The sequence below is a fragment of the Schistocerca americana genome, chromosome 5 (assembly GCF_021461395.2).
Source record: "Schistocerca americana isolate TAMUIC-IGC-003095 chromosome 5, iqSchAmer2.1, whole genome shotgun sequence".
Lineage (NCBI taxonomy): Eukaryota > Metazoa > Arthropoda > Insecta > Orthoptera > Acrididae > Schistocerca > Schistocerca americana.
In genome coordinates this window covers 641,159,508-641,173,373 of record NC_060123.1, presented here as the reverse complement: position 1 = coordinate 641,173,373, position 13,866 = coordinate 641,159,508, and the positions used below count along the sequence as shown (strand labels likewise).

The window sequence follows — 13,866 nt, the reverse complement described above, 5'->3', positions numbered from 1 at the left end:
TGTAGGTTGCAGTAGGTACTGGGAGATGAAGGAGCTTGCACAGGATAGATTAGCATGGAGAGCTGCATCAAACCAGTCTCAGGACTGAAGACCACAACAACAACAACTGTCCAAAAGAAGATTTGCATACACTCATGCAAACAAAGCAGAGTGCTCTAGACATGTGCAGCATGCATCCATACAGTACAGTTCTCGCCAATGTAGTTTCACTGCACAATTTCCTATGATTGCAAATATGTGGATACCAATCATGCTTTCAGCATAAATCTTCTAATTTTGCATCCATTATTTATGGCATACTATTACACTTCCCCCCCCCCCCTCCCCCTCTCATGAACCATGGGCCTTGCCGTTGATGGGGAGGCTTGCGTGCCTCAGCAAGAGAGATAGCTGTACAATAGGTGCAACCACAACGGAGGGGTATCTGTTGAGAGGACAGACAAACATGTGGTTCCTGAAGAGGGGCAGCAGCCTTTTCAGTAGTTGCAGGGGCAACAGTCTGGATGACTGACTGATCTGGCCTTGCAACACTAACCAAAACGGCCCTGCTGTGCTGGTACTGTGAAAGGCTGAAAGCAAGGGGAAACTGCAGCCATAATTTTTCCCGAGGGCATGCAGCTTTACTGTATGGTTAAATGATGATGGCATCATCTTGGGTAAAATAGTCTAGAGGTAAAATAGTCCCCCATTCGGATCTTCAAGTGGGGACTACTCAGGAGGACGTTATTATCAGGAGAAAGAAAACTGGTGTTCTCTGGATTGGAGTGTGGAATGTCAGATCCCTTAATTGGGCAGGTAGGGTGGAAAATTTAAAAAGGGAAATGGATAGGTTAAAGTTAGATACAGTGGGAATTAGTGAAGTTCGATGGCAGGATGAACAAGACTTCTAGTCAGATGAATACAGGGCTATAAATACAATATCAAATAGGGGTAATGCAGGAGTAGGTTTAATAATGAGTAAAAAAGTAGGAATGTGGGTAAGCTACTACAAACAGCATGGTGAACGCATTATTGTGGCCAAGATAAATACGAAGCCCATGCCTACCACAGTAGAACAAGTTTATATGCCAACTAGCTCCACAGATGACGAAGAGATTGATGAAATGTATGATGAGATAAAAGAAATTATTCAGGTAGTGAAGAGAGACGAAAATTTAATAGTCGTGGGTAACTGGAATTCACTAGTAGGAAAAGAAAGAGAAGGAAACGTAGTAGGTGAATATGGAATGGGGTTAAGGAATGAAAGAGGAAGCCACAGGGGTAGAATTCTGCACAAAGCATAACTTAATCATAGCTAACACTTGGTTCAAGAATCATAAAAGAAGATTGTATACATGGAAGAAGCCTGGAGATACTGGAAGGTGTCAGATAGATTATATAATGGTAAGACAGAGATTTAGGAACCAGGTTTTAAATTGTAAGACATTTTTAGGGGCAGATATGGACGCTGACCACAATCTATTGGTTATGAACTATAGATTAAAACTGAAGAAACTACAAAAAGGTGGGAATTTAAGGAGATGGGACCTGGATAAATTGAAAGAACCAGAGGTTGTAGAGAGTTTCAGGGAGAGCATTAGGGAACGATTGACAAGAATGGAGGAAGGAAATACAGTAGAAGAAGAACGGGTAAGATGAAAACAGCAGAGGATCACGTGATGGGATGGATGGTCGAAGTAGAGAGGATATAAAATGTAGACTGGCAATGGCAAGGAAACCGTTTCTGAAGAAGAGAGACTTGTTAACATCGAGAATGGAGTAAGTGTCAGGAAGTCGTTTCTGAAAGTATTTGTATGGAGTGTAGCCATGTATGGAAGTGAAACATGGACGATAAATAGTTTGGACAAGAAGAGAATAGAAGCTTCCGAAATGTGCTGCTACAGAAGAATGCTGAAGATTAGATGGGTAGAGCACGTAACTAATGAGGAGGTATTGAATAGAACTGGGGAGAAGAGATATTTGTGGCACAACTTGACTAGAAGAAGGGATCGGTTGGTGGGACATATTCTGAGGCATCAAGGGATCACCAATTTAGTATTGGAGGGCAGTGTGGAGGGTAAAAATCGTAGAGGGAGACCAAGAGATGAATACACTAAACAGATTCAGAAGGATGTAGGTTGCAGTAGGTACTGGGTGATGAAGAAGCTTGCACAGGATAGAGTAGCAAGGAGAGCTGCATCAAACCAGTCTCTGGACTGAAGACCACAACAACAACAATTACACTTTATGTTTAAATGCTATTTGTAATACAGACTCAAGACTAATATAAGCCTGTTGTGGCCGATGCTCTGCATCAACAGTTTTGTGTCAGTATGTAAACTTCATCAATGTGCACATATGTTTCAGTTCTCCCTCCACAGTTTTTGGTTCTTCATTAATAACTGATTTGAAATATATTTTGTGTCTCTGCCTTTAATGCTGCATTTCTTTCACATGCTTGCTACATTATATGCAACCAGTCACTGTTACACAAACTATGTTTATTTCAAGAATCTGGTTCCTTTTTACATTGAGATCATGCAGGCTTCAAGCTTGAATTTATAGCTATTTGAAGGATTTACAGCTGCTCTCAACCATCTGCAGCAATGACTTCACCTACTAAGCATACAGTGACAAGTACTTACAGTCTCAAAGTCTGTTTACTATACTGACATCTAAAGGCCCCCAGGTTTTGAGATAATTTACCAACTACTTTTCTCATTCTACCCTCAGTGAATACGAATGCTGGCTTGCAATGTAAAATGGTTTCTGTAAAAAATGTTCTTTACACTATGGATGTGTATAACTGACAATGAACTGGTGACTCAAGAGTGAAAATTTCACTCTACAATCCAGTGTACATGGTTGTAAAACTCCTTGATGAATCAAAATAGTTTTCTCCATTGCACTCAAACCTGGGCCCTTATTTTACACGAAACTGCTCTTCCTGAACAAGCTATACTCGCATGACTCATGAACCACCTCCTTTGCTTCAATTCTGTGTAGCACAACAACTGATACATGCACAGGAAAAGCCAGGAAAGGAAGAAAGCCCCACACATGTTCGTGTCACCCACGGGAAAACCTGGAAATGTTGGCGTAACTGTGTCTTGTAGGAGTCCCAATCTTCAGCTGATTCATTATATGCTGGAAAGGGCAATGGTTACACTGATGGGAAAGTAACCTGCTGCAAACACACAGGTGACAATGGAGTGAGAGTGGTGGTGAGAGCCTGCTGTTGTTCTGTGAAAATTTGCTGCTGGGCAATGAGACATTTGAGTATTTTTTCCATTGAGATGTTTGTTGGTTAACTTAGTGCTGACACTAACACATGCAGAAAATGTAACCGTCACTTGTCACCACATTTGTTATAGCAAGAGCAAACACAAGTTATGGACTGTGGTACTTTATAGACCCAAAGTTAGGTTCAGTGAAGTACAGGTTGCATGTAGCACTGAACACATTGAATGGACAACAGTAATACAGGTTACAACATAGGCCAAGCACTCATTTGTGACTGTTTAAATAATACTGTTTCTGTGGGAACTCAGCAGAGTACACCAGGGGGCCAACCAGGTGGCCTCTATAAGCAGGCCTGTGAAAAGTATGGATGCGCAATCTCTGAAATTGCACATGTCATGAGCGAAGGTTCAGAAAATATCCAAAATATTCATCAGTTTTATTTGTAACAAAGTAATAAGTAAGTTTAAGAGGGGAGTGTGCTGATGTTTATATTTCTTGGGGTATATGATGTGCACTCTGCACCTCGCCTTTCTGAATTACTGAGGTTAGTATGATACGTACAGTTACATTTTTTGTTCAGTCTTAATTTTTTTGAAAATATATGACCTGAAGTAAACCAGTTCATGTTTTTTGACAGAAACTGGTAATTTGTTTTCTGTTGATAAATCATTTTATGCTCTCAAGAATCATTAATTGATTAAGAATATATGAAACTCACATGTAAATTCATTTTAAGCAAATCATTGGCAGATTATTCATGACTCCAATTGTTGTGTAAGCTAGCATCAGCTCAAATTTATATACAGCTGCCATTGTTTCAAGTATCTGCCTTACTGTACCATAACTGAACATCGTTCAAATGTTTATCATAACATTGAAAATTGTGCATTTCCTCTTACACAAATTTTAACACAATGCTGTAACAATTCCTTGTGTATGTACATGATGTGTTGTGATCCACAGTGAACTGAATAATTTGATTTTTCCTCTTGTTCATTTAAATTTTTCTGAATACTTGTGCTATATGTTACTGCAAGTAGAGTAACTGGGCAGAAAATTTGCAGTCCAAGTAAAATATATTCTAACAACATGCACATTATTTGTTTACTTTTTGACAGCCAATGTATGATAATTTTTGAGACTGTAACTTTTTTTGTAAATGAGTGAGTTACAAAAACTAACATGTCATTAATTTGTAGGGGAATGCTGAAGATTACATTACTGTTGCTGGAAAAACCTTTGTGGTAAGAAGCCAAAAATATTTTTAGAAGTATGCAGATGTAATTTATACTGAAAAAATATCACTTCTGTGTGATAAAAATCATGTAATATTTTAGTATAGGCTATTTAAAAAGTATATACAGAGTATGAAAAGTTTGAGTTACCAATAAATTCAGGTTTTACCTATCTCTTAAATTTTATGTAATACCAACAGGAAAGTTGAGTCAAGAAAAGTATTGAACTATGAGACTGATTTGTTGGCCAGTATTTACTTTCATGAGATGAAATACCTAGCACTGGTAAAAGACACACATAAAATTAAAAGTACACAACACTAGAGAAATTATTAGTTTCTTCCTCAGAGAGAGAAGAGGGATAGATTGAGGAAGGTTAAAAAGGAAGGGCTTATCACTTGACTCCATGATTAGAGGAATCTACCTGTAATAAGATTTTAAAGGGGAGGAAGGAGAAAAGGGAAATATCTCAATGTCTGTGATTGTAATTGTCTTAATAACACATTTAGTAAGGTACACTTAATAAATTAGATCCTAAAGGAGTGCTGTTTACCTGTATTAGCAATAACCTCAAACTCATGTACTGGATATGAGTGGATTTACTTTGTAGATTTGTTTCATACATTCACTTATTAGTAAGAAATTTCTTCAAAATTGTGTCAGTGCAACTTCCTTTTAAACTTTTTAAGTGCTTGGGAAGCTTCTTTGTACAGTTCAATCCCCATATAATATTGACTGCCATCTGCAATGCTTCTGATGTCCATTGCTAAGTGACAATCACAATCTTCTGGTGTTGTAAATACTTACATCTGTGTTTATATTGTTGTACTGTTTGAATTTTAAGATTAATTGTAAAGTTTTATAAATATATTGTGGTGACGTAAGTAACTTCTCAATCCTGAAGATTTCTTTGTTTGACTCAGAATAACTGAAGCTTCGCAAAATCATTGTTGTGTTTCTTTTTGAAGAATTTATACTCTATCTTTATGCTTGACTGCAATACTTTCCCACATTTCAATTCCATAAATGAGTCATTACAATATTATGCAAGGGATAGGTTACTACTCACCACATAGAACAGGCATTGAGTTGTGGGCAGGTACAATGAAAAGACTGCTAAATATTTAATCTTTTGGCCATAAGGCCTTCTTTTGGCATAGAAAACATACCTACTCACCCATTCACATGAGCGCATTTCATACACATATGGCACTGTCTCGGGCCACTGTGGCCCGACTGCAGATTGCAACTGCGTCTGACATGAGCAACAATCAGAGGTGGCTAGTGGGGATAAAGAAGAGCCACGTGGTGAGGAAGGAGAAGGATTGCAGGGTAGGGGTGGGGGAAGATGCATGCAAGGGTGCAGTAGGGTCATTATAGGGCTGCTACGTGTAGAGCCAGGAGGGGAGGGGCAGAAAAGGGAGAGAGGAGAGAAGTAGAGAAGAGGAAAAGGCTGGTGGATGCATTGTGGGAATTGAAGACAAGTGTAATGTTGGAGTGGGAGTAGGAAAGGGGCTAGGTAGATGGAGGAGAGGGACTAGCAAATTTGAGGCCAGGGAATTTCTGGAAACAAAAGATATGTTGTGGGGAGAGTTCCCACCTGTGCAGTTCAGAAAAGCTGGTGTTGGTAGGAAGAATTCAGAATTCAGACGGTGCAGGCTATGAAGCAGTCACTGAACTGAGCCACATTTTTTTGGGGAACTTGTTCAACAACTGGACGGTGCAGCTGTCTCTTGGTCACAGTTTGACTGTGGCCATTCATTCCAACAGACAGCTCGTTAGCAGTCATGCCCACTTAGAAAACAGGACAGTGGTTGCAACTTAGTTTGTAGGCCCATGGCTGCTTTCACAGGCAGACCTGCCTTTGATGGGGCAAGAGATGCCTGTGACAAGACTGGAATAGGTGGTCGTGAGAGGACGCATGTAATAGATCTGGCATCTAGGTCTATTGCAGGAATACATGCCATGAGGCAGGGTGTTGGGAGCAGTGGTGGAGTGTGGATGGACAGAGATGTTGTCTATGTTTGGGAGGGGGGGGGGATGGTAGGTCACGATGAGAGGCAGTCAGAACCCAAGCAAAGAATGTGATTCAGTTGCTTCAGTCCTGGGCGGTACTGAGTCACAAGAGGAGTGTTCCTTTGTAGTGGAATGGTTGATATGTGGGAGGTAACTGGAGAGACTGGGCAAAAGAGATCAGCTTCTGATCAAGGTTGGGAGGACAATTTCAGTCTGTGAAGGCCTCAGTGGCACTCTTGGCACATTTGGAGAGGGACTGCTCATCACAAAGATGTGACAACCATGGGTGGCCAGGCTGTATGGAAGGAGCTTCTTGATCTGGAATGGGTGGCAGCTGTCAAAGTGGACATATTGTTTGTGGTTGGTAGGTTTTTTATTGACAGATGTGCTGATGCAGCCACCCCCAAGTTGAAGGTCGACATCAACGATGGTGACTTGTTCAGGATCAGGCCTTTTCATTGTGCTTGTCTCTGACTCATCATCTCCTCTATGTGGTGGGTAGCAATTTATCATTTTCATAATATTGTTGTTATTCCATCATGGATTTTACATACATGATGTGAAAGAAATCATGGGTAACCTCTTAATATCGTGTTGCACCTCCTTTTGCTCGGCGTAATGCAGCAGCTCTATGTGGCATGGACTCAACAAGTCCTTGGAAGTCCCGTGCACAAATACTGAGCCATGCCACTTCTGTAGCCATCCATAATGGCGAAAATGTTGCCAGCAGAGGATTTTGTGCACAAACTGACTTCTCTATTATGTCCCATAAATGTTCATTGCAATTCATGTCAAATAATCTGGGTGGGCAAATCATTTTCTTAAATTGTCCAGAATTTTCATCAGACCAGTCACGAAGAATTGTGGCCCAGTGACATGGTGCATTATCATCCATAAATATTCCATCATTGTTTGGGGACATCAAGTCCATGAATGGTTGCAAATGGTCTGCAAGTAGCTGAACATAACCATTTCCAATCAATGATTGGTTCAGTTGATCAGAGGACCCAGCCCATTTCATGTGAACACAGTCCACACCGTTATGGAACTATTACCAGCTTGCACAGTGCCTTGTTGACAACTTGGGTCCATGGCTTTGTGGGGTTTTCATCACACTCAAACCCTACCACCAGCTTTTACCAATGTTCAAAGTCTGTTGATTCCCATCCTGCAGCCATAATCCTGTTGGATACATTTCACGTGAATCACCAGAGTACAAATGACTGCTCCATCACTGCACTGCCCTTTTATACCTTGTGTAAGAAATACTACCATGATCTGTATATGTGAATATCACTATCTCATGACTTTTGTCTGCTCGTTGTAGATACCTACCCATAAAAATACCATAACTTGTTCATAGTTCAGAACTTAACATAGTTTACACTGCATGGCTGATTTTTTAGTTTTTGGTACTGAAGGTATTTGATATTCTCAAGAGACATAGCTGCTTAACATTTCACTAAGGAAGGCAGAAGTTTCATCCAATTTTAGTCATACACTGTCATCAAACACAACATCCTATTGCTCTGTGATAGGTTGGGGATTGAAATGAGAGAAATTCAGATCTGTTTCAACTGTAATGTCTTTAAACAATTGAGACACCATAATAATTCAGTGCCAGACCATCCTCATTGGGGCCCTAGCTAGTGAGAGTGGTGTCTTCTGGATAATTAAGCATCTTGTCATTGTGAACCTTGTATTGGTCATTTGTATGATATGACCACCAAAACCCATAGAATCAGATCTTCTGGCACACAACTTGCAGCACCTGAACTAGAACAGTAATTTTAGCCTTTTATGAGTGATGCATATGACACCTATCTTGGACCTCTTATTCTCTCTGATGCCTACTCCTTTGTCTTCCAATTTCCTTACAAAAGGTGGGTTACTCTCAACCTGTGGTCTCAGTGACCTGTCTCCACTTTCCAGTCTCCTCGAATTTCTCAACAACCAGTTCCAAAAGCTAGATATAATTTTTCTACTTTTAAATGAACCTGTTTGTTAGTCCTTAGAATTTCAGCTCTTGAAGATAAATACTGGCCAGTCATTCAGTCTCGTGGTTTTAACCGACTTGTAGATATGATTGTACATGAATGTTTGGCCTGTTTCTCTGTTACCAAAAGTTTATGTTTTATTAAGAAACAGTGTATCGAACACACATCAGTTATTTGGAAACAAACATGCCACTATTTCTTTGTTATCTAATTTTATTACTATCATAAATATTAGATAACATATAGTTAATGTATTTGAGTAGCCCTTTGTAACAAAGTATTCAGTTGATCAGCAATAATAATTGTAATTATTGTTCTCTAGAGGTCAACTTTATGTAGTAGGATTTTATTCTCCAGCCTTGACACGGCTAAAATCAGTACATTAGAAAAACACTTTTGTCTGAGGATTTTAGTATTAGCTTTTTGACTGATTCTCCAGGGGAAATAATGTTAATGGATCTAGTTGGATCCCCCAACCTGTTAAAGATTAAATTCTTCCCAGCTATATTACAGAGAAACAGTAATACAGTCACAGATAACATCTTCAGGCATTGTTCTTTAGTTGAGGGGTACACAGTCAGAAAAATTAATAATGGTATGTCAGATCAAGATCGGCATTGAAAGTCATGTACTAGAAAATGGGCTTATAATATGAAACCTAAGTCATACAAAAATAATATGTTTTGTGGATCAAGGCAGAAAAGTTATTCATTTGGTCAATAAATGATACTAAAAATGTTTCACACTTCAAACCAATCTCCTTTAGGCAACTGGCAACTCTGTATGCCATATTTCAGTAAATCAGTTCCATGCAATATCTAGGAGGGACTATACACTGGTAAGGCAAAACATTATGACCACCAATCACCGTGCCATTGGATGCCTCCTGGTGGCACTGCGCAGGCATGTGACATGGTAACTAACTACATAAATGGAGCAGACGTGGACGGGAGATCACCCTAGCAAAGATATGGGCTGCAAAAAGGGAAATCCATTGAGATAAGCAACTTTGACAGAGGGCAGATTATTATGCAGAGCCTGTGAATGATTATCTCGAAAACAGCAAACTGGTCGAATGCTCACATGCTACTGTCATGAATGTGGGGTTCAGAGGCTTGTCTGCTCTGTAAAGTAGGATAGATGGTGATATGTGACATTTCTGCTGAAAGAGCACAATACTAGTGCATGCTCAAGAGTTTCGGAGCACACTGTTCATTGTACATAGTTGAACCTGGAGCTCCGCAGCAGACACCTCTACGTGTTCACATATTGACCCAATAGGATCATCAATTATGATTGCAGTGGGCATGGGACTATCAGGATTCAACCATGAATCAATGGAAATGTGTCGGCTCTTCGGGTGAATCACATTTTTGCCACACTACATCAATGGTCATCTCCACAAATGCCTTCATTGAGGTGAATGGTGTTTGAAACGTGCAATATGCCCTGAACACATGGTGGGAGAAGCAGTATTATGCTATGGGAGACATTCCACTGCACTTTCATAGGACTTGTTGTAGTAATCCAAGACAAACTGACAGTTGTGAACCACCTGCATCTCTTCACACGTGATGTCTTCCCCAGTGGCGATGTCATCTTTAAGCAGTATAATTGACCATGTCTTGGAGGTCGAACCATGTTGTAGTGATTTGAGGAGCATTGTAGTGAACTCATGATGATGTCTCAGTGATCAAATTTGCCTGATGTAAATCCTACAGAATCCATTTGGATTGCTATCGGGCGCCATGACTGCATGCACAAATCAGCAGCCCATTATTTATATGAATTACATGACCTGTGCAGAGACATCTAATGCTACATACCTCCACAAACCTACCAACAAATTGTTGGATCCCTGGTACACAGAATCAGATCAAGCTATTATGCAGGTGGTCATTATATTTTGGCTTATCAGTGTATAAATATGCTTCACTAATAATTTTTATTTACATCTACATCTCTATTTCTAGTAGTATAAATCTTTACTATTCATCTGGAAGTTTTGTAACATTAAGAGATTGATTTTTTGATGCGGAGCAGTTGTGAGATTAATCATCCATTATGTCACCAAACTCAGTTGTGGTAAAGTAAGTCTTTTATTTTAATTTCTGTTTCGTTTCCTACCAGTTCTTTTCCCTTCTTTTCTGAATATCATTTTACTGATTAGGAATTTATAATTTTCTCTGTTGTGAAATTTTGTAAGGTTGAAGGTTCTAAACAAAAAGAATTACATTGGCTTGGATCCCAACCTTTGTACTACAAATTTTATTTTTAAAAAATCAAACATGTGCAAAACATAAAAATGTTGGCTGATTAGTGAATATTTGGAGAGCCAACATAAATGGATTGGATGAAAAGTTGCTGCTGCTGATGTGTGTGTGTGTGTGTGTGTGTGTGTGAGAGAGAGAGAGAGAGAGAGAGAGAGAGAGAGAGAGAGAGAGAATATCTTTTTGGTGGTTTCACTTCACTATATACTTGAACTGGATTCTAGTAAATAATAGTACTGACAGATAACTTCATCTAAGATTCTAGTGTCTCAGTGCTAATTGTACACTCATTTGTTCCTTGTTGCAACCGAGGGCTGATGTACTAATTTTGCTCTATAATATTATAGACATGGACTGATCAGTACCTCACGTGGACTCCTTCTCTTTATGAAGGGGTTGAAAATATAACAATAAGCAGTGATGACATATGGACACCTGATATTACACTGGTCACTATGTGAGTATATTTATATACATATTTTTAAATTTACCTATATGTGCTCTTCCAAGTGAGAAAGTTGGCCAATGGAGCAAAGATCAGAGTTAAAGTTATGTGCATCGGTGACATGAATTAAATGCCATGGAGTCATTATTCAGTTTATGTTTGTGAAATCATGAAGAGGAAATATGACTTGAAATTTTATGCAAAAATTGCCCTTTCAGTGTTCTAAACCTATACCAAAAAGACACAATAACTTTCCTGCAAACAATAACTTTACTGCAAATAAAATACTCTGATATAATTGAGAGATACATTGTATAGTGTCATTGCATAGTATATGTTGCATAGAAAGATAGTAAGTGAATAGGAAAATATTCACTGGTCATTTATAACTGAATGGGGAATGTGGAAGCTTTCTCTTGAAAGTATCGTAGGTTTGGTCACATTTTTAATGTTTTTAAAATTTTGCTTTCTGTAATAGAAACATCATTCTGGCTTAACAGCTGAGCATCTGTGATGCCCTCCATTGTACTACATGAACCCATTTCTTATGGCTAACAGCCTTGCCACAGTGGTAACACCAGTTCCCATAGGATCACCAAAGTTAAGTGCTGTCGGGCTGTGCTGGAACTTGGATGGGTGACCATCTGGTCTGCCAAGCACTTTTGGCAAGTGGAATGCACTCAGCCCTTGTGAGGAAAACTGAGGAGCTACATGATTGAGAAATAGAGGTTCCAGTCTTCGGCCAGCAGAGAGGTGTGATGAATACGTGCCCCTACATAGCCACATCAAAGTAAAGCCTGTGGGCTGAGGATGACCTGGCAGCTGGTCGGTACTGTAGGGCCTTCATGGCCTGTTTGGGTGGAGTTTAATTTTTTTTTAGTTTAGACCACATTTCTTATAGATGACAATATACCTTTAATTTTCTGCATTGAAGTTGACAGTGATTTGGCTACAAACTAAAGATGGTCATTTTTGAACACAATTATGAGAAAAGTGATGACACTCTGGAAATTAATTGTCAGCCACTTCTACTGTTAGCCTACTGATGTAAGATGGCTCTGATATTAGCAAGAAATAATAATGATAGTAATACAAATGGTTCAAATGGCTCTGAGCACTATGGGACTTAACATCTTAGGTCATCAGTCACCTAGAACTTAGACTGAAGTGCCTAGAACCGCTCAGCCACCATGGCCGGCGATAGTAATACACTAACAATGAATGAGTTTCGTAACAGTGAAGCAAATAGTTCATTATTATCAAAATGTGATGTTCAGTCTCTATAGTTGAAATGGAGGAGTTAACATATCATTTTGCTACTGTGTATTGTTCTGTTCATTTACAGTTTGATTAAAGAACAGGAAAAGATTGACTTAAAAAGTAGTGAAGTATGTTAACTGGCACTGCCTTCGCATCAGAAGACAAGCATTATGACTGTGCTATTGAAGGAATGAGCAGTGCCTTATTACTCTGTTCCAGAATAAATTTGAAACTTCCTGTCAGATTAAAACTGTGTGTAAGACTTGAACATGAACCTGGGAAGATAAAGGATTAGGTACTGGTAGTAGTAAAGCTGTGAGGGCAGGTCGTGAGTAGTACCTGGTAGATTACTTGCCCACAAAAGGCAAATGTTTCATGTTTGAATCCCAGTCCAGCACACAGTTTTAATCTGCCAGGAAGTTTCATTAGTCTATTTTTGGCATATTGCTAATAATGTGAAAGATAAGAACAGCTGTGTCTTTCATGTGGAATGACCTTCCTAGAGTTGAAACATTTAATTTCAATGTTAGATCTGCACTCTAAATTTTATGAATATTTTATTGTCCTTGTAAGTAAATATCAAACAAATTCATCCAAATAATTCAGTGCGACACCAGTAAATTTTTAGACAGTAGCAGAACTTTTGAACATTTCCTATGATGTTGCAAAATTTGATCTACACTAACAGCAAAAATACTTAAGTTTCCAGAGACAATTTATTTCTTGAACAATTGCAAATATTTTGTTCTATTGAGCACTACTCATACTGACCAGTCATTAGAGATATGGCACGATTCTGAATGAGCATCAAAATACCAAACTGATGCACCAAGGAACTCTATTCCCATTTTAGTTACTGGTATAAGGGGCTAAAGTGTAGGTAGCAACAGTTTTCAAATGCTTCAGACGCTGTGATGATAACTTGCTCCATAAATTAAAATGAGGCAGTTTACCAAGATGAGCTAGCTATGCAGTTTTGTTAAAACATACTCCGGCTGTGAAAGCACTCCTATATTTGGCATTGCTCCTTGCCAAAATCACCAAATGCTCCAGGCGGTCATGAAATAATGCTTCGTTGAACTGAGTAACATGCAGAGTGCAAATATTACAAGGGGCTATTGCTGCAGCCCTTATGCAAAATGTCTTTTTTCCAAAAAAAATAAATTAAATAAATAAAAAAGAAAAAAAAAAGAAATGAAAAGGTGATTGGAACCTTTGCCAAAAGGATGGATCTGATATACACTCCTGGAAATGGAAAAAAGAACACATTGACACCGATGTGTCAGACCCACCATACTTGCTCCGGACACTGCGAGAGGGCTGTACAAGCAATGATCACACGCACGGCACAGTGGACACACCAGGAACCGCGGTGTTGGCCGTCGAATGGCGCTAGCTGCGCAGCATTTGTGCACCGCCAC

At 39.2% G+C, this 13,866-nt stretch overlaps 1 protein-coding gene across 3 annotated transcripts in view; it reads left to right on the top strand.

Annotated features, from left to right (window-relative positions):
- Positions 1-13,866, top strand: part of LOC124616757 (acetylcholine receptor subunit alpha-like) — a 279,424-nt gene that overhangs the window by 187,119 nt on the left and 78,439 nt on the right. For 2 of the 3 annotated variants that reach the window (XM_047145139.1, XM_047145140.1), the window contains exons 3-4: positions 4,422-4,466; positions 11,088-11,197. In XM_047145139.1, coding sequence (XP_047001095.1) covers positions 4,422-4,466; positions 11,088-11,197 — 155 coding nt within the window. The remainder of the gene's footprint in view (positions 1-4,421; positions 4,467-11,087; positions 11,198-13,866) is intronic. The other variant, XM_047145142.1, reaches the window with a different exon arrangement.